The sequence below is a fragment of the Heliconius melpomene genome, chromosome 18 (genome assembly GCF_056956725.1).
Source record: "Heliconius melpomene rosina isolate 202511_hmr_F chromosome 18, ASM5695672v1, whole genome shotgun sequence".
Taxonomy (NCBI): Eukaryota; Metazoa; Arthropoda; class Insecta; order Lepidoptera; family Nymphalidae; genus Heliconius; species Heliconius melpomene.
In genome coordinates this window covers 501,709-525,248 of record NC_140406.1, presented here as the reverse complement: position 1 = coordinate 525,248, position 23,540 = coordinate 501,709, and the positions used below count along the sequence as shown (strand labels likewise).

General features: G+C 32.8%; 1 protein-coding gene across 4 annotated transcripts; it reads left to right on the top strand.

Moving 5' to 3' along the window:
• The first annotated feature begins 1,244 nt into the window (after positions 1 to 1,244).
• cib (thymosin beta cib) lies at positions 1,245 to 19,897 on the top strand. 4 transcript variants are annotated; one of them, XM_085202263.1, is made up of 6 exons: positions 1,245 to 1,355; positions 16,796 to 16,949; positions 17,263 to 17,376; positions 17,660 to 17,773; positions 18,026 to 18,139; positions 18,811 to 19,897. In XM_085202263.1, the coding sequence occupies exons 2-6, from the start codon at positions 16,808 to 16,810 to the stop codon at positions 18,948 to 18,950; spliced, it is 624 nt and encodes a 207-aa protein (XP_085058389.1). In that variant the 5' UTR covers positions 1,245 to 1,355; positions 16,796 to 16,807; the 3' UTR covers positions 18,951 to 19,897. The 4 variants fall into 4 exon arrangements, with proteins under 4 accessions (XP_085058389.1, XP_085058391.1, XP_085058392.1 ...); XM_085202265.1 differs by lacking the exon at positions 18,026 to 18,139; XM_085202264.1 differs by lacking the exon at positions 17,263 to 17,376 and having other exon boundaries at positions 1,246 to 1,355.
• Positions 19,898 to 23,540: the final 3,643 nt, after the last annotated feature.

Genomic DNA, 23,540 nt, shown 5'->3' with positions numbered 1-23,540 from the left:
GTAATTTCACAACCCCCAGACTTGCGTCGAGGTCTCAATACCCAAGTGTTTGTTACCCACAGGAATGTTACCGGATCTGCTATGCCTTGCGATACAGATATTTCAGATGCTATTATGATGTATGTCAGTGTAGAAATTAAATAATATACTCGCGACACAAACACTTTTTAACCGGCTACAATTACGTTATTCTTATATAATAACCTATGTTATAGGAAATGTTTATACAAACCGTAGCCTATATGTTATTCTGATATATTTGAGCTATATTACTGTACAGTGTCATATTAATCCGTTCAGTAGTTTTTGCGTAAAAGTGGAATAAACATTCCTGACAAACTTTCACATTTATAATATTCAATTATTATTATTTATAGTATGTCATTTAGAAAATTGGTCTTCGTGATAAATAAACAAAATGATATGTATAAATTGTAATTCCTTTCCTAATTAAATTACAATACTTATAGTCTCTAAATAAATACCTGTATTAAATAATTTGTATTTTTTTTGACGTATAACGACATTTAACGATAGATCTCAAAGTTTTTGCCCTTGTGCCTTGTGCTGCAGCTGGACAGCGCGTGGCACACTTCAGTTTCCCACTTGCCGCTAAATTCTGGAGATATTGCCTTATTGCGTGTTTAGTGGCGGAACTCAACGCGCTTGCCTTGCGCGACGTGGTGAAATATAAATATGCCGTATTACTTACCTGTAATACTGTATCACTACGAGTCTACACCACTAGCGAAATATTGTTATTAAAATAAAACAAGTGGCGCTTGGAAAGCGAATGAGAGCCAACTTATCGCCTTCCTTTACGTTTTAGTAAACTTTTATTATCTTATTTACAAAAATTATAAGTTCTTTAAGTTATCCTGACATTAGTAGGTACATGCACAATTGCGCCGATTTAATGTTATTTACACACAAATTGACGTTTCTAAGTGCACTGAAAAAGGCGTGGTCAGCTTACAGACATATACCAAAGCCACGCACGAAAATTTAGTTAATGTTCAAACAAAATGAGTCTAAAGAATATATTTTTCAATTACAATCTTTTGGAATATGAATGAATCATCGACGAGTGACACAGTGGTACGTAAACATGTATAAAGCGTTAAATCGATTAGCATAGTACTATAATCTCTATATCTATAGTTATAAAGGCTAAAATGTTATGTGTATATATGTATTTTGTCCGTCTGTTACACACACTGCCGCCACCCCCAATCGCATACTAAGATATCTTTGTATTCCGAGGCTGGTCCGCTGTCGGCGTTTGGTATTCGCCATCCAGTCGCACTTTGCCGGTCGAACGCAGTGTACGTTTTTATCTACTCCAAATAAACCAAGTAAGTCATTTTTCTTTTTATATATTTTAAAAGGCATCACAAAGTTATTCCTTTGTCTCGTTCGATTAAAACAAAGAAACGTCAAAAATGTTTTCGATTTATAAGAATAATTCAATTTAAAATCCAATTTAATAAACTACTATAAGGATATTTAACAAATAATCGTTAAACAAGGATATATTGAGTTTTAAATATTTATTAATTAGTTAGTTTATTAGTAGTAAAATAATATAGTTTAAGTTTTAAACTGATTTTCCGAGTAACGGCACTTCGTGGGTTGCATGACTTCACCCACATATACGTATACACTACGGTTACATCTGCCTCGCCGTGTGCGAATTCTTTTTGTTGAAAAATTAGTTATTAAATTAATTTCACGTTTAAATTTATAATCATTCGTAACTAAATTTTATCTTCAGTTACAAGACAATGGAAAATTATGATCGGAGTGTCTTAACTCTTCCTTTTTACTACCTACCCTGCTACCCTGATATATGCGGGATAATGCGTGAAGATAATAAAAAAATAATGTTTATTTGCAATATAAACCTATTTCCGCATTTCTAATTCTACCTACACTCGTAACGTTATAATGATTCAAAGTTACCCCTCAATGTGAATTTTCTAGGGTCGTTTTCTATATGAGGGGGGTGTATTTTTATGTTTATATAAAGCCCTCAGTTTAAATCAAAAGTTTTTATTTCGCTCGTGTCTTTTACTATTACGTTAAGAAACTTGTCGACAATCAATTTTAGCTTTTTCAAGTTGTTGAGGGTAGGTATTAAAAAATGTCTTGATTTATTGTCAGTAACGGCCTTTTCAAATTGATAATTATGTCAACCAATTAAAATGAATCTTCGCGTGATATCATTAAATTTTGTTAGGTTCCTCCTTAACCGCATATAGCAGGGTAGACGAAGGCGAAAATATCTATCTGTCGTCAACAGAATTTGATTTTAGATGAAGCACGGCGTTGAGTTCCGTTACTATGAGCCAAAATGCGTGAAATTGCTTTTTTCATAACGAATCCACAAACATAGCGCTCATAATAAGACAGTGTCCCTATGTGTAAATATGTCATTAGATTTAAAACAAAATTGGTCCTTGAAAAGGACCCGGCTAACGAACTCCGATCAGTTGAGTGGTTATAAATAGATATTCTGACTGACAAATGTGTAACCACATGGTTCACATAAACAATATTGATGTTTATATTTTATTTAGTAGTTATTTAAAATATGTTTATGCTTAAAAATTTGTTATAATGGATTTAAAATTGTTTGTTCATTTCACAAAATAAGATAACTCTTTTTTTTTATCCGTATTTTTTAAGCCTTAACGGACCGGTTTAATTATTTTATACGGTACTTTAATTTTAATATAAAACAGTTAAGAATATAATTCTGAAATTAGCTATAAAATTAAAAACGAAGTTTTATAACACTACGTTCTCTATGCCTACTCTGTTTTATACGGAAAATGACTTTAAACTAAATACAGATTATAAAAGAAAACTAAAGGCATGTAATTTCATACATGCATTCAATAAATAGGTTAACATAAATTACATACAATGTTAACAATTACAAAAGAAATAAACCGGTTTTGATGTCATGTCGACTTTCCCCACTTTCACGCGTCAGAGCGTCTTAAACGGTGGTCGTTCACGAAATTACTAATTTCAATTACGCCGCTATGTCTGTATTGAAGAGTCATTTTAATGATTTATTTTAGTTTTTAGGTTTGAAATTGTAGGAAAATACTACGTTTAGTCGGGTAGGCAGCTAGGAATAAGATACTTAAATGAAAATACTTAATCCCCTAGGTTTATCCGCAGCTTCCCTATCGTCGAATGAAAATGGTTGAGAATTGTAACAAGATAACACAACTGTTCATTATTTCCATTTGGTCATGGGAATAGCTAGTTTCTTGTAACTAAGATTATAACATCAATAAGGGCGAGTCGCGGCACAAGGGCACAAGGGCACAAGTCTGTGATTACTTGTGGGTTCGATGCCTCCAGAGGGAACTTGAGGAAATGAAATATTTTTTATATTTTCATGTCCTCGCTCTGGTAACGAGGTAAAGCGCGTCGGTGAATTTAGCCACTCAATATGTAATGCCTTCAGAATTCGGCGTAATGTGGAGACTGAGAACGGAAGTGATTTATCACTATATATCTAGGTTTCCTCTGCGCACCTTGCTATATGCGGGGGATACAATGTGAAGCTAAAAAAAGATAATTATTATTAAATAGGTTACCTAAGGTTAGTCTGTCAAGCCAACACAAAAATGTTTTCAAAACGTTTAAACGATGAATGGAAACATTTTTCCTGTTTATGATTTCAATAAGCTTCGATAGTGTACTCAGAACGTGACTCATGTGTCGCTTTTGTTATAATTTAACATGACTGCCGTGCTGCGTCGTACAACGGTACAATGCCTGATTGTAAGCGTGACGGCTGTCGGTTCGATTCTCACTTGCATTAATTAATTATTTCTATTTCCTAGCTCTCATGGTGGCATTGAGTTCGACAAGTGGCTACTCAACACGGAATATCTCCAATACAAACAAATACATTAGCAATTCAGATATTTTCCGTAAAAGCTCCCTCTCCCACGACCAAAATTCATATAACACAAAATATCGATACCAACTGTCGGCTATGAAATTTACCCCCAAAGCGTGTGTGAGCGAGACAGCCATGTCGGCAGTTCCTAAGTGAGAGAGGGAGGGAGATACACTGAATACGATCGATTGGACAACCCCCTAATACCTAAGTTGTCTGCCGCAGTTATTTGCATTATCGTCCGCTTATAGACTTCTTTTTAGCCCTTTGAACGGGATAAAAGGAATAAATTAGATTTTTTTGTTTGATTTATTAGGGATCTATTAGATTTCAAATTATTACTTGATTACTATTTTATTTTAGAATACGTATAAAAGTAGCCGGATCTTGCCTTTATGAAAAATATGTTTTTCTGTAATGTGCAATAAAGCTGACAATATTAAATTGATTTTTAGATTGTATAATTTTTTTTGGTAAAGTAAAAGTTATTCTATGATATTAATATGATATATCTACTTCTAAATAAGTACCGAGGAAAAAATGTCTAGACATTAAAAGCTTTGTCCTAGGGGACTGAAATCAAAATCTCAGACTTGGCAATAAAATTCAACTTATTTTATTATTTACCTAGTATATTTATATATTCTGTTAGTTATATTTAGTAACTAGCGGCTCGCTCGCGGTTTCACCCGCGTGAACTATGTTATTATTAATTTCTGTCTCCATGACTACGTCCTAGTGACGTCTATGCAAAATTTGACACTTTTAGCATTTGTAGTAACGAAGATTCATACAAACTTTGGACCCCAAAAACAACCCCTTAGAAGTCGAATATTCCAACTTCCCGTCTTAGCGAGCACCTACGTCCAATAAATAACTCCTATGCAAAATTTGAGATTCCTAGCACATGTAGTTTCTGAGATTTCGTGATGAGTGAGTGACCTTTCGATTTTATATATATAGATTAGCATATGTTTCTAAAAGCACATTATTTTTTATGAAATTGTATCTATATGATTCACATTTTACTAAGAAACATTATTTACTTCATTAAAAGTAATTCCTACAAAACATTTAGGTATACTATTCACAAATAAACTCCAATATTAAAATTAAAGAGCATTTCGCCATTTACAAAAGACAAATTGTTATTTCTGTAATATTAAATATATAGACACAATAAATTGTTCCGACACGCTCGTGCCTAGGAACCCTATACCGATCAATACGAGGGGACCCGCCATGTTTGGACGCTGAAATAATAATAGGGCCGCAACGATGACGACAACAAATTTAATTATGAGATAAAATAAACCTTTTTGAGGCTATTTTAGTACAATAATAATTTATATTAACTTAATTAAATATTTATATTTTATTTATTGAATTGGTTTAGGCAGAATGAGTTTGTATCGTATGTTTAATTTTTTTTCTGTAACATTGACATAGGTAAATTGTGTTACTTATGAACGTATTTAGTTATTTACATAGTTGAATTACAATAAAGATTCTTTATAATTATACAGTTACAATTTACACATGAGGTAATAGAAATAATTAGTTTCACTCACAAATTAACAATTAAAGTACAGTTTCTGCATTATTTAAAATCTAATCTTATCATATAATGTAGTTCAAAATTTTTCTTAAATCATTTACATAATGTAATAAAATCTTTGAATTTTATGTGAACTTTCTTCAATTAATATGACTTTGAATTAATTAGACCATAATTATGTTTTTATTTGTAAGTAGTAAAATTTATATTTAGAATCTTAATATTTATAGATATTTTATTTATATAATACAATTTAGTTAAACGTGCAAATCTCACGTATTTATTGTGTATATTTATTGTTCACTTCGAGCCCTAAGAATGTGTAATGAATGTGTCATACGCTCGCTACTCTTAGTTATTTGTTTAGGTAATCTGTAGGTAAGTAGTATTTTTTAGCTTCACGCTGTATCCCAGACGTAGCAGGATAGGCAGAGTGAACCTGAGACACTTCCGTTCCTTACTTAGCGCTGAATTCTGGGGGCATTGCATTAACGTTTAGTGGCAGAACCCATCCCCGCGCTTTGCCCCGTTACCAGAGCGAGGAAATGAAAATATTTAACCCATAACGTGCCTGGTGCAGGGGCTGGGGTGACTAAAAAGTACTTATACACAAATATGATCATATCTCTCACAGAAGAAATGTGAATCCAAACTACCTTATACGTTAAATACACGTCGACGCCTTCAAAAATAATTTTGTAGTTAAAAAAAGTTAGCAACAGCATCGTCCAGCGTCCACCCATCCGTGATGCTCACGTTGTTTAATTGCCATATCTCGACTCTTGATGCTCCATAAAATTTAGACTCGGTTTTTGGTCTAGCACGCTGCGCCGGCGCAGAGGTCGATGACACTTGTACTTATAAACAGTCATCGCCTTTAACTATCGACTGTACGATCGTTTGATATCATACGTGACACAGATGCTAATGGAGGCGACTTTTATCAACATTTTTATAATGTAACGTAATTGACGTGTGGTCTATTTGGTACCTACGCGGTGGGACAGTAAATTTCATGTAAATCTGAAATGACTGTCTCTCATATCTTCGCTATTATTACAGAGAGAAGGGAGAGAGGAATTCGTGAAAAACACCGTTGTCCAGATTCCGTCGTATTGTTTTTTTTAAATAATTTTAATTCAATAACAAAAAATCTATACAATGTAACTGTCCAACACAAAAAGATTTTTTAATTCGAACCAGTAGCTCCTGACATTCACCCTGACTCCTGAGAACACGTTCAACCAAACAAGTTCTTCAGCTTTATAATATTAATATTTTATACTTGTTTAATTTTTCCAAATTATTATAAAATTAAAATTCACATAAATCATGCAAATATTTTTCTACTTAAACACAAAATAATGCTGATTCTTCTTAAAATGACCAACATACTTTTAAAATACTTTTACCGGTGGTTTTAGACTTGTTGACGCATACAGACAGAGCTTCTAGGAAACTATATGACAAAAGGCATTTAAAGTAATTAGCTGTAGCATCCTCATTATGCTGCCATTTCAAGCGATTTAAGACCAGGAAAGTTAGAATTCATGTCTTTTGTCGTGTTTAAATGGAAAAAAAATGGTTGTGGATTTTAGTTTAGGTAGCCCAAGAGAACATAGTGTTGAGATACTCGATTCTTCAAGGCTTTTTTTTATTAACATAAAGTAGATTTTATAAAATTATATTTACTTTTTATTATAATTTTGATTCTCAAAAACTTTATAGATATTTATTATTATAGTAGAACAAATATCGATATACGTAGCTGCACATTATATGCAGCTAAAATTTAACACTAACCTCCATTTTGCGTCAGAGCTATGATCAAGTTTTATACAAACATCATGTACGGTAGTCTAAACATTATGTAAATTCGAAGCTTTATTAGGATTTAAATTAGTGGTAGGACTCATATATATGACGCCTTTCCCGCATAGATCGGGGCAGGCAAAGGAAATCAGAGACAAGGCGTCCACAAACATCGTGCAAGTTTAGTGGGTAGCGCCACAGCTGCACGCTGCGGGTTCCATTCTCATGCAGAGGGAAGAGGGCAGAATAAGGCGGAATGAACTACACACGGGAGATGTGTAAGACTAAAAGAAAAAAACATTGTTAGTATTTTATCGCAATGCCGCCGTCGGCAAAACATCAACGCGCCATCGAGGCTAATGACTTACCCAGTATTGTTCTTTCTAGATGATTCTAGCTGTATCATAATATTTTTTTAAATATCATAGTCTAGTTCATATTTATTACTTTTTATAATTAAATGTATCTTTTCCATTATTAATTTACAGTTACATGAGGAAATTAACTTTTAATAGATAAAATTGAGGAGAATTTGTCAAGAGTCGTCTTGTATATTTAATGACTTAAGAGTCGATTTCCACCATTAAATGTTTAAAACTAAAATATTTTTATTTCATCAATGTGCCATCTTCTACTAAATCTTTATCTTCATCTTTAAATTTGGCAAAAAGAGAAATATCGAGTGATACATAGCTAGATCGTTATACAGTTAAATAACATATTAATAATTCAAATTCAAAATATTATTTATTCAAACGGATCGCTGGACGAACTGAGAAGAGCCGTCTACTAACTCGTATGTGGTAAGGTCTTGTTGTTGTCGTTCTTTGTTTATGGCGTTCAGGGCGTGCCAGTTCAGCATTAATCACTTCGCCGATGTCATATAAGATATATACAATTATGACGCAAGTAGCACTTTGGAATCAATCTTCACACGAGCTCTTAATTCCTCAATAACAACCTAAATTCTCTTCAGAGTAGATTATTTTAAATCAACACGAAACGTCTAAATATAGAATTTAAATGTCAAGACAAATATAATTCCTTCTTAGTTTCTGTATGAACGGCGGCGCGCGGTGCACACAGCGCACTAGAAAATAGATATCGCGTCATGGAATGTGTTAGTGTTACCGACGCTCGAGGAAGACAGGCCGACGATGACGATGAACGCTTATATCACTACCATAGCTATATGACAAGCAGTGACAAGTGGGAGTCGTATCATTATGTCAGTCTATTTACTTCTAGAAATATATTGAAATGTTGCACCCTTGAAATAATAAGAGATATGGCTGTTCTGAAGACATTGCAGTGTATATTTGGGTTAGGTCACTTTTATTTTTGATTGCCATAATCTGGTGTAATAATATTTTTTATTGGTTATCTAAATCCTTTGTTTGTATGAATCGTTAATAACACTTTATCTTTGTATTGATTTCATACTTAAAAATATTGTTTTGAGTATATACAAATATATCTATTTATTTACTTATTTTTTCAGCTTCACACTGCATGTATTACACACTGCACTCCGTTTTCCACTATCCATCCAGTTTTTGAGTAATTGTTAACAGAGCTTGTTAACAGAGTAATTGAACCTACGGCCGTCGTCTTTGCACGTCGGTCCGCCACGACGCGACGGTCTCAATTATTATACCTGTTTATAATAATAACAAAAACAAGCTCTCCAAAATGTAAAGATACCGTTTGAGGTCATATCGAGTTTATTTCGAAGAAACAAAGAATCAATATTCTTTATTGAAACAATTTTAAAATATCTTTACACATTATAATATAAATGGTTTGAATAAGTAAAGTAAACATGTTTTATAAAGTATTCAGTTAAAGAGACATAATGTAATCGGATTTTTTATAACTCGATTTTGTACAGAAACAAAACATTACGCCTACAAAACTATCCTTAATGTTTTAAAGCTGTACTATTCTAATGGTTTTTTTTGGAAGAACGTGCTGCTCTTGTAAAGTGAAATATTCCTTTGTGTTTAACTTTAACTTTAGCAGTCCATTTGTCAACGAAAGCTATATATCAATTATACACGAAACAAGTATAAACAGTATATACCTTAATGTCTGACGTTTGTGTTGGAACTTGTCTGTCCGTCTTTCTGTAGTCCATTCGTACCATTACTTATTCCCACTTGACCACGGGGACGAAGCTCCAGGTAAAAACTGGTATAGATAAAAATATAAACATCAATGATTTTATTTCAATAAAATACAGAAACAACAAATGTGCAATAGAACGCCTACAAGTCTATTATAATCGCATCAAAACACTCGAGACGGACCGCTAATAGCCGGATGTCCGTGCAGCTTCGGACATTCAATATTTCCTGGCAAGATGTCGCAGTACACTTGCTTATGGAAAAAACACATAGGCATAGGGAATCCAGTGTTGAGACACTCCGTCCATTATATCGCTAAGCAACGTGCACACAAGGTCGTATTCTGTCACGCGTCGCATACAGAACGACCTACATCTCATACAAACACCATAAATGGTTAAAAGGTAACAGATACAAAGTCGTCGCGTCGCGTAAGTCACGAAGTAGGAATGCGGTTTATTTATAGACGAAGGTCGTTCCGTCGCGCAGATGTTACTAAGATGCGTTTCATCTGGACGTTTAGAAAGGAGATGTTGAATTTATTTAGAATAATATATTTCTTTCACTAATAAGTTATGAGTAAGGATGAATTTTGGTTCAAAATTAAAAATTAATAAATAAATATTTTGTAAGTCACGTTCTGCTTAGTTGAACTGCGGCGTTGAGTTACGTCGCCTTATATCTAAATGTAGTTGTTATAAATTTGGACACAAACGCTGAGAAACTATAAAAATATAAGAGTTTAATATTAAAATGAATACAGTATGGTACCACAAGTGACACGTCATACGATTGTCACTATAAGTGATAAGATTACCTTAGTAAATGTTAAACGGTTGCTAATAACGTCATATATTAAATTACTGAATTATATATTTTTTATATCTTCACGGTATATCCCGCATATGGTAGAGGGTCTCTAATTACTCAGCTGGAGCTTTCTGCTCAATTTGGAGACATTGTGTGTTGATTGGCGGAACTCGACACCGCATTTTTAATTTTCAGAACCAGCAAATAAAAAATAATTAATTTCACCCAAAGGGTATCGAAGCTACAGCTACAGCCTCAACAGAACCATTGAAGTGTAATATAAACAATAGATGCCAAAGCTCTAAAGATGTTATCCATTTATGCCTAACAAGATATATTTTGATTTGTATTTAGTACGCATTGCGGCCGCCGCAGTTCGTGACGGGAGCTTTGTATGTACGATGGGTAATTTCCTTTAAGTGGTCTGTATAACTAAATTAAATGTTTTATAGAAGAAAAACCGAGTCCGTTGTTGCGCAGTGGCACAGCGTATAAATCGTGACGTTTCTGGGTTCAAAAGAAAGAAGAAATAATTTATATCAATAGTTTTATATTAATATTATAAAGCTGAAGAATTGACACGGTGATACTATAATACTGGTGGTTTGAATTGAATAATTCCTTTTGTGTTGGATAGTTTATTCATCTAGGAAGATTATAGAATTTTATTTCCATTTGATCATGGGGGCAAAGTCGCTGGCATTTACTGGCATAAGAGATGACAAAAAAGGTAATTTAGAAAACTATCAGTAATACATGTAGATATGTATTTAATATTTACTACGTAGACATAATTCATCTCAAGTGGAATTCGAAGCCACAGCCGCTGTGAAATGCTGCCGCTAAAATGTCAACGATAGAAAAGAGTTTCTTGACCATAATAAACATTAGACACGTGGACAGTTTCGTGGACTCATCAAAAATAATGAACCAGCGGTGTAAATCAACGGCGCGCGATCAACTTGCGGTGAAATTTTAATAACTCTAAACTTTCTAGTCTGAAGTGTGACTTCAACGCTTGTGGCGTCTAGTATTATTTTCATAGACATTCTACATTTAACCGTGCATAAAACCGTGGAGCTTGCTAGTTTCATATGTATTCGTGTGTAGCTATTTAGAATGCCAAAACAAGGGAACGGAGTGTCTTAACACAAATTTCTCTCTGCATACCATGTCATACATATGGGATACAACGTGAAACGTGAAAGGAAAACTTACCGGATGGTTACCAAAATATAAATAACTACAAAATATTATTGTTGATCGTGTTTGAAATTGTCAATTTAAATAACTTGAAACTTTCCACTTTGAGCCTGGACTGTCTTCAATATGAGGGGATGAGACAGATAAGTCTTAGCTGTAGGTTCCGTCCGCCTAACAATGATACAAGCGGGATACAGCGTGTAAAATGCAACTATCTAGTTTTGTAGAATAGGCAGGGCGAAACCAGTGATTTATCATTTTATTACACATAAATTATTTTTCTATAGATTACAGATATGTTAACAAATTGTTTGAAATTCGATAACAATATTGATTCACATTCGAGTAACATATTATGCTGAGTAAACCAAGTGAGTAAATAACGATAACTATTGTATTTAATACCTGTCCAATTCTACTTTCGACATAAGTAGTACCTAATGTTGAGACACTCCGCACTTAAGTGGCTGAACTGAAACATGCTTATTCTTCTTACTTAATATATTTAAGTTCCCCGAGGGAAGCGACGCCCCGCCCTCAATAAATATACATATTATGTGTATATTTTATTATCTATCTTAAATTCTCGTAGCGTATAAGCGAAGCCCTGTTCTGTAGAGTACAGGCTATGGGCGATGACTCACTCGGTTCACTGCTCGCTCCCCTCGCTGATGGGCAGACGATCTGTATCGATCTTCATTTTTTTTTCGTATCTGTAACAAGTGCAATCTATTGACCGGCTTTGATAAACGCTGTGGGCAGAAATGCTAACAACGGAGATAAGTTGTAAAAAGCGTATAAAAATAACGACGGTAAGTTGTATATTTATTATATTAGGAAAACAAGGCGGCTAATATCTCCGTATATATATACTATAATTCAATCCCATTCTATATGTATAATACCTATGAGAGGTCCTCTTACATCCAAAGTAAAGATATATTATGGGCTTTGTAATTATTTTAACGTTTCCTATTTTGTTTATTATTTCTTGTACACAAAAGATACGGGAATGTGATATTTTACTTCGTAATTTCCCAAATGATGATAGTGATGATGATAATGATTTCCTATTTGTGGTCTAACAAACAAATGTCACTATCATATTCTTGTGACAAATTTCCGCGGTGATAGCTTAGCATTTATTTACATGCAAAGACAAAGGTACAAACCCACTACTTACTACAGTTTACATAATATATAACTGTTTAAAATAACAATAAACAGTAATAAACTAGATTCTCATTACGTTCAAAAAATTAAATCCTTGCTAAAATAATCCCAACATGTTACTTTTTATTCTGTTCTTATACGGTATATGACCTTTTATGGTCCTATGTTCATATATGGTAACTTTTACAGGCGCAATGACATTGTATAATCATTTAAAAAGTTATGCACTTAACAAAATAAGATACCAGGATTTGAATTGTCAAGAAAAAATATTTCTATATTTATCATTTAATACCTTAAGGGCGTAGGAATAAGGGGGACCGGGAGGTCCGGGTCCACCCCAGAATAGTCCAGTGCCCTCACAAATTTTACTAAACTCCCCCCCCCCATGTTTACTTAAAAGTATTACAAATGAGTCATATGAAAGCCGCTATTGTCCAACGTTACGGCCATATGGTATAATTTTCTTAACATTTAAGTACGTACTTCTTGTTTGGAATTGTATAAGGAAAGACTTGGGACCGTTATCCGTGTTTTATTTGGGCACAACAGATGGTCGCCTTGTAATATAAGTTTATACTTAAATAATATATGTATGTTGGTTCGTATATAATCTGTAACTGACGCCGGGTCAGTGTTTGAATATGAGCGCGACGGTCGGGTTCCTGTACACAACACGCCTTGCCTTAACACCAGGCTCCCTCTGCCTACCTTGCTATGTTGGGAAACACGTGATATTTACCATATTTTATGATAATCTTATCAATTTACAAGTAAATTTACAACAATTTGTCATACATATTAGAAAATACTTACCTAAAAACAACGGGTCGTGCTACAAACAAAACAAGTGAAAATTAGCGTAACGCCTTTTTGCTAATTAATGATTTCACGATTATCGAAAGAGTGGCAAGTATTCTATTACACGAACGCTTTACGTGCTGTCCACATAAGTGTAGATATGTTCAGGTTCATTATTTTTATATCATTTGAAAAATTCTTAAGCAAATTGCATAAATAGAAACTTATCTAATAATTTAAAAGATTTTGGTGGAATATTTCATTTAAGAGCAAAATAAATGTAATGTCGAGAAAATTGGGCGATACGTACAGCTCGGAGAGCCTTGACAATAGGTTCCGTCTTCCCTGCTATTTGCGACATACAGTGGGAATATATATGTTTTTTTAACCTTTAGAAACATATTTATTCTGATTAAAACATGATGTCTAGTTGAAGATCAATTGGCCCGACTGTGGAAGTTAGAAATTTATAAAATCCTCATAATATCCCAAATACAAAAAAAAAATTTTTTAATTCTGGGTTCAATTAAAGTATTATTATTATTACATTTACATTTAAGTATTAATTGATATTCAACACTTTCAGTTCACTTCGGGTTATTCTTAATGATTTCTTACCAGCTTTGATTAGTACCAAATGTAAGGTTCAAAATGTATGAATATTTTTCATGGAATGTAGACACATGTAATGATATAATTAGTTAGTGTTTTTAAATATTCTCACGTTCAATTAAGATAATGGTTGTGTCCAGCAGAGCGCAGCTAGATACTGTTGGGAGTCGGCGGCGGTGTTAGTGACCTCTCTACCCTATGTAGCAGGTGTGCTCATCTATACGATAAACTATGGATTAAAGCCTAAGTTCTGTCTTACATAAAGTTCTCAAGTTATTTACGTATTGACAAAATAAATTGTTTAAAAATTTTCATAAACAAACAACTCTTAACTATTTTAGTTACCTATAATTATTTTTTTAGAACAATATCTTTATATGATAGCTCAGTAAAATAAAATTTGTATATCGGTTTTTATTTTTTAGCTCATAAAGCGAACATTCCTGTCTATTAAGTCTCAGATAACATAACGTAACGACTTATATATAGAGGGAAACTCGTTACGCCGGAATCATCCACTCTTGCAAAAATGCCCATATTATGTTCTGCAGTCGCCATTACGTGATAATCTAAACAGTCTTAACTTGAGGAAAGAAAGCCAATATCTTTTTGTATTATATATTAGATAACTTATTTATTAAATCCATTTAAAATATAATTAAATATAAAGTAAGAAACGGTGGTATAAAATATATGTAGTACGATTGATGAAGTTGAAGTTTCAAATAAGGTTTCAGTGTGGCAGTGGGCAAAAAGTGAACAAATGAATGAATGAGTCATTAAAAAAGTGATATTTTTGTCTACCCTCCAAAGTAAAAATATCTGCGATGATAAGAAACCGTACAGTAATTAGGGACTTAGGGTTCGGTTGGGCTCATTAGCTTAGTTTCCAAAGTAGCACTTCATCCTTTCTTCTTGGCCGACTGGCCTGACTTGGCTTTACCCTCACTCGAAAGAATATTGATAGATTTATTTATTTAGGTTGTAGGACGCGTATATATGGTCGCTCCATCCAATAATAATTGCAATATATCTAAAACACTGGAACTAAGAAATCCAGAAAGTAGCCTCTCTCTCGCTCCCTTTATCCAACTCTTAACGTTAATGATGTTATTTGGGTCGCCCTCGGCTTATCTCGCCCATGTTGTTTTAGCGTCAATCAGCCATATCTGTGCATTTCCATAATATATTAACGGCGGACACATTTAGTGCATCCTGTCGTTACTAATTACGTTTGTTATTTACGTTCTGATAAGAAACTGTATGACTAAATGATCTATGGCGGGTGTTGCCACGCGCTTGGTTTTGACGTAAATTTACAAGATAACTAAAGACCAATAACATTAATATCAAATTTACAGAAATAAAACCCACGTATTGTGACCGATTTTACTCGCAATGATTATAAGGTTTCCGATATGGGGAAATATTATATATAAGATTTTTTTCTAGACTGGTTACACAGAATAAAAAAAAACAACAATTAAAGTGACGATACATTTTCTATGCCTTTCAAAGAAGGAAATAATCACAATATCACATAATAATCAAAAACTTTAATGAATCTTATCTAAATGAAAACTATTAATTACACATCTAAGTAGCAAATAAACTAACACCGTCTCTATCCCCCCTAGCAGCAATTACATAAGTAATTAAAAAAACAACCGAGAATATAATCTACATTAAACTAGAAAACTCTTTCACCGCAGTCATTTGTGCACAAAAGTAAAAAAGCGGGTAGTTGTGAAAAGCGACATTCAAATAGAACCTTCTCGAATGCTCATTTCACGTTCGCCTAGACTACGAAATAAAAGTTGAATAGACGATTATTTTGAATTCCACCCTCAGACATCCTCCCTGGACAAAGGATCTCCCCGGCGCTGGCGGATGTGAGCGTGTTTAATATACACCACGCTACACATCGACGCGACGACAATGGCCTATGATTATGTATTCCACTCAACATTTTAGCTTCGGTCAGCTATTTATTTGTTGGATTATGATAAGAGTAAAACGCCATTTTGTTGCACTTTTATAATTACTGTATTTATTACAATAGGAACGGGTAAAATTAATCGCTCTTTTTTTTCAATGAAAAAGGAAAACTGAGTGACTTATTATTATTACGTACTCAACAAACACAAACAAAAAGTATATAAATGAAAAAAAAAAAAATAATTACAGTATTTCTATAATAACATTCACATAACATAGAATAGTGTCAGAACACTAGTGTCAACATTATAAGAGAAAACTGCAAACTCAAGAATTTATGTCGATTTCCATAAAAAAAGCGTAAACGAAAATACATTACATCATCGTCGACTGTTTTAAAACGTGTCCGACCGGTGAATCCAATTGAACAATCAGTAGTTTTTTGCGGGTCACGTACGAGTTGCTTTGTAGGTAACAAATGAAAAGACTGGCAAACGGGAACAGCTGACTGATACTCATATAAATTACCGATTATTCTAAATGGGCTGGGCACCTACCAATTATTCTAAATATTATTTGATTTAATCCATGACTAAGCTAAGTATTTCGTGAAGTTCTTTACAAAGATGTGTGACATCCATGCGTTTGTAAACAAGAAGATTATAGCTTACTACGTCATTGGACCACCTATTCAATGGTTGAAATTTAATGAAGAAAAGATAGACTAGCAAATTTTGGGTGTCTTTTAGGTCCCAATATTATATGAACAAAAAATGTGATGACAATAATAATAGAGATCCACACTCAAACTATTAATAAACGTATTGTTCTTTACAGATCCCTTAAACAATGGCCTGCTCAGTAGACGCCCCCTCCCTCAAGGATTTGCCAAAAGTGGCCACCGACCTCAAGAGTCAGCTCGAAGCTTTCAACCCAAGCTGTTTACGCGACGTCGACACCAATGAAAAGATCGTCCTGCCTTCCGCTGAAGGTAACTTATTGTAATTTATCTCTTCTTAGTGTGGTTTTTGTTTAAAATGTCTTCAACAAAATGAAGGAATAGGTACTTACGACGGTTAACATTCATATAATTTGTTTAAATGAATATAGATGATGTGAGCTACGAGCTCACGAGATGTGAGAAACTGACTTGATTTGATATGACATACGTAGACTATTTAACTCAACATACGGCGCTCGATCGCGTAGAAGACGAAACCGTCAAATAAAATGTTATTTCTAATTCAAAAGTTTGTCACATTCGCTTGAAATAAAATATCTAAATATCTAAATGTGTACGGCAGACGTCGCTCGAGAGAAACAGCACACGGCATTTCTACACGACGTTGAACAATTTCAAACATCCTCTTTAAGAAAAACGGACACGGTAGAAAAACTAGTCTTACCCAACGCCATAGGTACAGTTGGGACTTGGGTGGACGCGTGACGACATTCGCTGTTCATTTAACTAAAAAATGTGTTTTCTTTTTTCCCTAATACTTTAAAATATTGCTTGTTCGTTTATCACACTAAACCGTAATTCATAAGGAGCATGTGTATTTCACAAAGTTTTTGTCTTTTCATCGTATCCATTTCGGCCAGCGACCATCATTACTAGATCGGAGTGTTCGCAGTGTGTTATTAACATTATAATTTAAAATATAATATATCCAATAAAATGTAATATTATTTTTAATACAGATGTCGCCACCGAAAAGACTCAAAAGTCCTTGTTTGACGGCATTGAGAAATTCGATGCTACCAGGCTGAAGCACACGGAAACACAGGAAAAGAACCCTCTTCCGGACAAAGATGGTACGTTTTTATATTAATTTAGATGCACCTTTATGCACGATTATTGATGTATTTTTCTGACGCAATCATAATCATAAATATTCAATTATTATCTAATGCTGAAATTTTGCGGTTTACTTTTAAATGTTTACGTTTTATACAAGCTTCTATGACAACAATTGTTTCATAGTTAAGCATGTGTTTCTATCGAGGCCTAATATTATTATATTTAAGCTTTATTATTACGTTTCGTTGCACGCATTTGCTTAATAGTTGTCGCAGCGGAAAAGGCGCATCAGAACCTTCTAGACGGCGTTGAACAGTTCGACAAGACGCAAATGAAGCACACGACGACGGAAGAGAAAAACTCTTTGCCTCCCATCGAAGGTTGTTATCGCTTTATTTACCGCTTAGCACTTACGTTTAAAGTATTTATATTTTTTATATTTAATCTTCAATTTATATTCTTATTCTTGAGTGCATGGCAATTTATTTTTCGCATTATGTGTATGTGTGCTAAAATTAATATATAATTATTCTCATACAATACTTGTGCTCAGCAATATTCATTAAAAAAGTCCTTTTTAAATATATCTGGCTAGGACCGGCACTTATAGGATATTTTATAAGTAGAATTGCCTTAATTGAAATATTTATTTACATTTATATTTCCATTTTCTTCGCTCCGGTGTCGAGGCAAAGTGCGGCGTTGAGTTCTGCCACTCAACACGCAATGCCTCCAGAATTCGGCAGAAAGTGGGGAACGGAGTGTCTTAACACTAGGTTCCCTCTGCCTACCCTTCTGTGTGCAGGATACAGCGTGAAGCTGAAAAAAAAAGCCTTAATAAATATAAATAACAATTATCTATTTTTATTCTGTTATTATTATACATAAAAAGTACAATATAAATATTGTTAAATCTGTATTTTACATATAATTTCAGAGAAACCATATAATATCAATCGGATGTACTATGTTCTTCTAAAGCCATTGTAACTTTTACCTATATATTGATTTATTTCGATAAAATTGTTTAATCTTACAATATACCCAACAGCCATTGAAGCCGAGAAGGAAAAGAACAAATTCCTGAACGGAATTGAAAACTTCGACCCAACCAAGTTGAAGCACACTGAGACTTGCGAGAAGAACCCACTGCCCACAAAGGACGTCATTGAACAGGAGAAGACCGCTTAAACCATATATAACCGCAACTATGTATCGCTAGTATCGCCGTATTTTAGTATATAAGTTTCGTATCGTCGGACCGAGGCGTCCGTTTGAACATGTCCCTTTCATCATAAACTAAATGTTGTCATTAAATACATTATCTTATTACATACACACGTTCATATATAATTCATTATATCATTCACTTCTAATTTTTATTTGTCATCCATTTTCATTCATTCATTTGATACTCGCTACAAATTCACACTTGGAAAAATCAAAAAATTAAAAAATCATTCTTCATGGAAAATAATTAATCACAAATGTCAGATGACAAATGTCAATTGAATATGGCGAATGGAACGGACGTCGCCGCTCGACCACTATCATTAGAATGTAGGAACTAAATTTTCTATGTCACTTTTAATATATATCTAATAAGTGTATTTTATGAGCATTTTATTTAATTTATAATGGAGAAATTAAATTTTAAGGTTGAGTACTGATTTTATTTTAAGTTGGGAACACACTGCACTCCATTGTCCTTTACTTTTCGCTTCGTGCTTGTGTTCTCTGTAATTTAAATAATTTAGTATATTCTCCAGACACTTGTCTTTTTTCGACGTTTACTAGGAGTGTAGTAGTTACCAAGACTTATTTGAAGTTAAATTCTTACGAGATTTTTTTATATATTTCATTAGTTTTTCTACTAATATTCGAAATTATCGGATTAATAATACTGAATGCTCAACTGCGTATAAAGCTAAGATTTTCTAATAATTTTATAAGCAATTCTGTTTTATTCTTATGAGAAAGTGAACAGTAACAATAAATTTTTATACTGTCGTATTGCATTATAACCATACAGTATTTTTTTAAATTTTATAATAAGCTAACAATGCCAATAAAACTTTTTTATCGAAATTTTGTATGTTTTACAGACGGTGCTTTTTCTAAATATAGAATGGAAAATATGTTTTGTCTTTTATTTACAAAATCCTCAAACTTTTTCTAACTAACTGTTTCTATTTAATATAAAGTAATAAAAAAAAATCAACTGTACCTGAATTATTAATACATGTAAAATATCAGAAATATTTACATGCATTAAGAAACTACAAAAAAAAAACTATAAAAAGTTTCAAATATGTAGATATACAATAGAGATTTTTTAAATTTCTTATGTAACAAAAATAAATAGATAATATAAGCGGATGTAATTTCATATAATCCATATCCATTTGAAAAATGAAACATCATATTCTATACCTTGTATAGGCTATCCCATTTGTTCTATTTCTATTTATTATATATTCCTACATAATTAATTTGATGCTCTTTTTCTAAGCCGTCCGTTCCGTTTGATGCTCTTTTTCGTTTTGTAAGCCGACCTTCAATTATTATCAAAACAAAATTAAATACTATGACCACAAAAGGTTTTTCTCTAAATAATTAATTTAATAATAATTTAATCATAAATTAATCTGTTTCATTAAAATAATTTACTAAAATAAGATAATTTTACAAAAATATAATTATATATTTTTAAATGTGCAATGTAATTTTACTCTAGCAACATTAATTTTATTGATTTAGTATGCAGTTGAGGTAGTCACGTCTACCTGCAACAAGTACGCGTAATTATTGTCCTATATAATATATACCAAGTGGAGTCATCATCAGCGTATATTGAACTGTATATAAAAATTCTAGCTACTTTATCAGTATCCTTTCTGTATTTATGTATTATTATTACTTTATTATTTCATAATTCATAATTACTATATTTTCAAAATTTTATGACAAGGCGTTAAATATTATATGAGTATTCGTCGATATACAGTGGGTAAAAAAAGTATTTGCACACCCAAATTTTTTGATGTTACATCTACAAAAAAACAGAATGCTTTTAGTTAATTATTGTATTTAATAGCTTACCCAGTACGTTTCTTACAGTTTGGGCACAGACAACCTTACCTGAACTTGACGCGATATCATTTGCTAAGGTCTGAGCGCTTGTAAATGGTTTATTTTATATCGATTTTAAAATTTATCGCCTTTCTCTCGTACTGAGCTTCTTCGGAAGAACGGACCTTTCCTTATTTTCAACACTACCCATTTCTTCTCGGTTTTTTATAATTTACTACACAGTCGAGTAATTTAACTTTAAATTTGACCCGATTTGGCGATAACTTCAACCTTCATTACGGAGTAAAATAATTTCTTCACGCGTCGATAACGACAGTTCAAATTCTTTCAGCATTTTGGCTTCCAGATTTTTTCTGAACACTAAACAAATGTCTCGTTATTAGAATACGTTTCCCGATGTTCACATGTATACATACAATGTTTACATTTTACCTAAAGTGACAAAATGTCGCGGGAATAACATTGTATCTAGGGAATGGTTGGTGTGCAAATACTTATTTGACTTTAAAAAAGGTGTTTTTACCATCTAATTTTTTTATTTCTGTTTTCTAAGAATTTTTAATAATCAATTCTAAATATATATAGATTAAGCTATTAAATACAATAATTAACTGAAATCATTCCTGTGTTTTTCTAGGTGTAACTTCAAAAAAATTAGGTGTGCAAATACTTTTTTTACCCACTGTACATCATATTCTCAATTTATATTTTTTCTATTATATGCATGTATGTTTTATTAGAATTGGCAGTAATACATGTTTATTATGTTATGTGTTTAATTTTGTCTTAAATAAATGAGTGTGACAGCTTTTTGTTTTTATTCTGCTTTTCCTTATCATTGTTACTACATATCTGCGGTCACAATATACAATTTTTATAATAAAAGCTAAAGCGATTCGATAAATTTATAAAAACATAAACGAATCTTAGGAGAATAATATGTCCTAGTATAAAATTTTAACCACTTAACTTAAATTTTGTTTTTATAGTAAGAATGATTGTTGCATGCATTGTAAAATGGATGTTAAAATTGCTATTAAATGGTCAAACGAGCAAATTTAACGATACTGGATGCCATTAAGTACATATAATCTGTAGATATATATCTGTAGTATTTATTATAATTCTATATCGATTAAACTTAATTATTTTTCTGATATACAGTGGGTAAAAAAAGTATTTGCACACCTAATTTTTTTGAAGTTACACCTAGAAAAACACACAATGATTTCAGTTAATTATTGTATTTAATAGTTTAATCTATATAAATTTAGAATTTATTATTAAAAATTCTTAGAAAACAGAAATAAAAAAAATAGATGGTAAAAACACCTTTTTTAAAGTCAAATAAGTATTTGCACACCAACCATTCCCTAAATATAATATATATAAAAATACAATGTTATTCCCGCTATATTTTGTCACTTTAGGTAAAATGTGAACATTGTATGTATACATGTGAACATTGGGAAACGTATCCTAATATCGAGAGTTTTGTTTAGTGTTCAGAAAAAATGTTGAAGCCAACATGCCGAAAGAATTTGAACTGTCGTTATCGACGCGTGAAGAAATTATTTTACTCCGTAATGAAGGTTGAAGTTATCGCCAAATCGGGTCAAATTTAAAGTTAAATTACTCGACTGTGTAGTAAATTATAAAAAACCGAGAAGAAATGGGTAGTGTTGAAAATAGGGAAAGGTCCGTTCTTCCGAAGAAGCTCAGTACGTGAAAAAGGCGACAAATTTTAAAATCGGTACAAAATAAACCATTTACAAGCGCTCAAAGCTTAGCAAATGATATCGCGTCAAGTTCAGGTAAGGTCGTCTGTGCCCAAACTGTAAGAAACGTACTGGGTAATGGTGGTCTTCGTAGCAGAACAGCGAGAAAAAATTCTTTCATAGTGAGGCCAATATAGCAAAAAGACTAACTTTCGCGAAAGAATACTTAAATACCCCTTTAGAATTTTGGTACAATTTTATTTTTTTCTGACGAAAGCAAATTTTATCTTTTTGGAACGGACAGACAAACATTTGTGTAGCGCAAGCCAAATACTGAACTTCAGGCGAAACATGTGCATAGTACAGTCAAACATGGCGGTGGTCTTGTGATGGTTTGAGGCTGCAGGACAGAAAATGGTGTGGGAAACTTGGCTTTTATCGAAGGAATAATGAAAGTAGTAGATTACGGTAAAGTGTTGCGCGATATTTTGTCTTGCAGCGCATCGAAATTAGGCGTAAGTGAGACATACTACTTACAGCAGGACAATGATCCTAAGCATACAGCTATGAAAACCTAAGGAATGGGTGATGTACAATGTCCGTAGAATGCTGAAAACTCCACCATAAACGTCAGACATCCACCCAATTGAAAATTCATGGCATCTGCTGGATTAAAATTTGAGGAAAATTAAATTTTTAAATAAAAATGATTTGAAGGGTGGTTTGGTGGAGAAATGGGCTCAAATCTCGATTTAAACAACGTCAAAATTATTGGAATCGATGCTAAGGAGATTGCAAATCATCATTGGTGCTAATGGAATGCACACAAAATATTAAGTGTCTTTTCTTTCATTTATTATTGATTTTCTTTACAAAATACGTACAAGCCGGTTATTGTGCAAATACTTATTTGACTTTAAAATATGTGTTTATACCGTCTCATTCTCTAATTTCTATTTTCTGAGAAATT

Coding starts and splice junctions, on each gene's coding strand:
- cib (XM_085202263.1), top strand. CDS start 16,808: ATGGCCTGCTCAGTAGACGCCCCCTCCCTCAAGGATTTGCCAAAAGTG. Junction 17,774..18,025: donor CCCTCTTCCGGACAAAGATG/GTACGTTTTTAT, acceptor TTTGCTTAATAG/TTGTCGCAGCGGAAAAGGCG. Junction 18,140..18,810: donor CTCTTTGCCTCCCATCGAAG/GTTGTTATCGCT, acceptor TATACCCAACAG/CCATTGAAGCCGAGAAGGAA.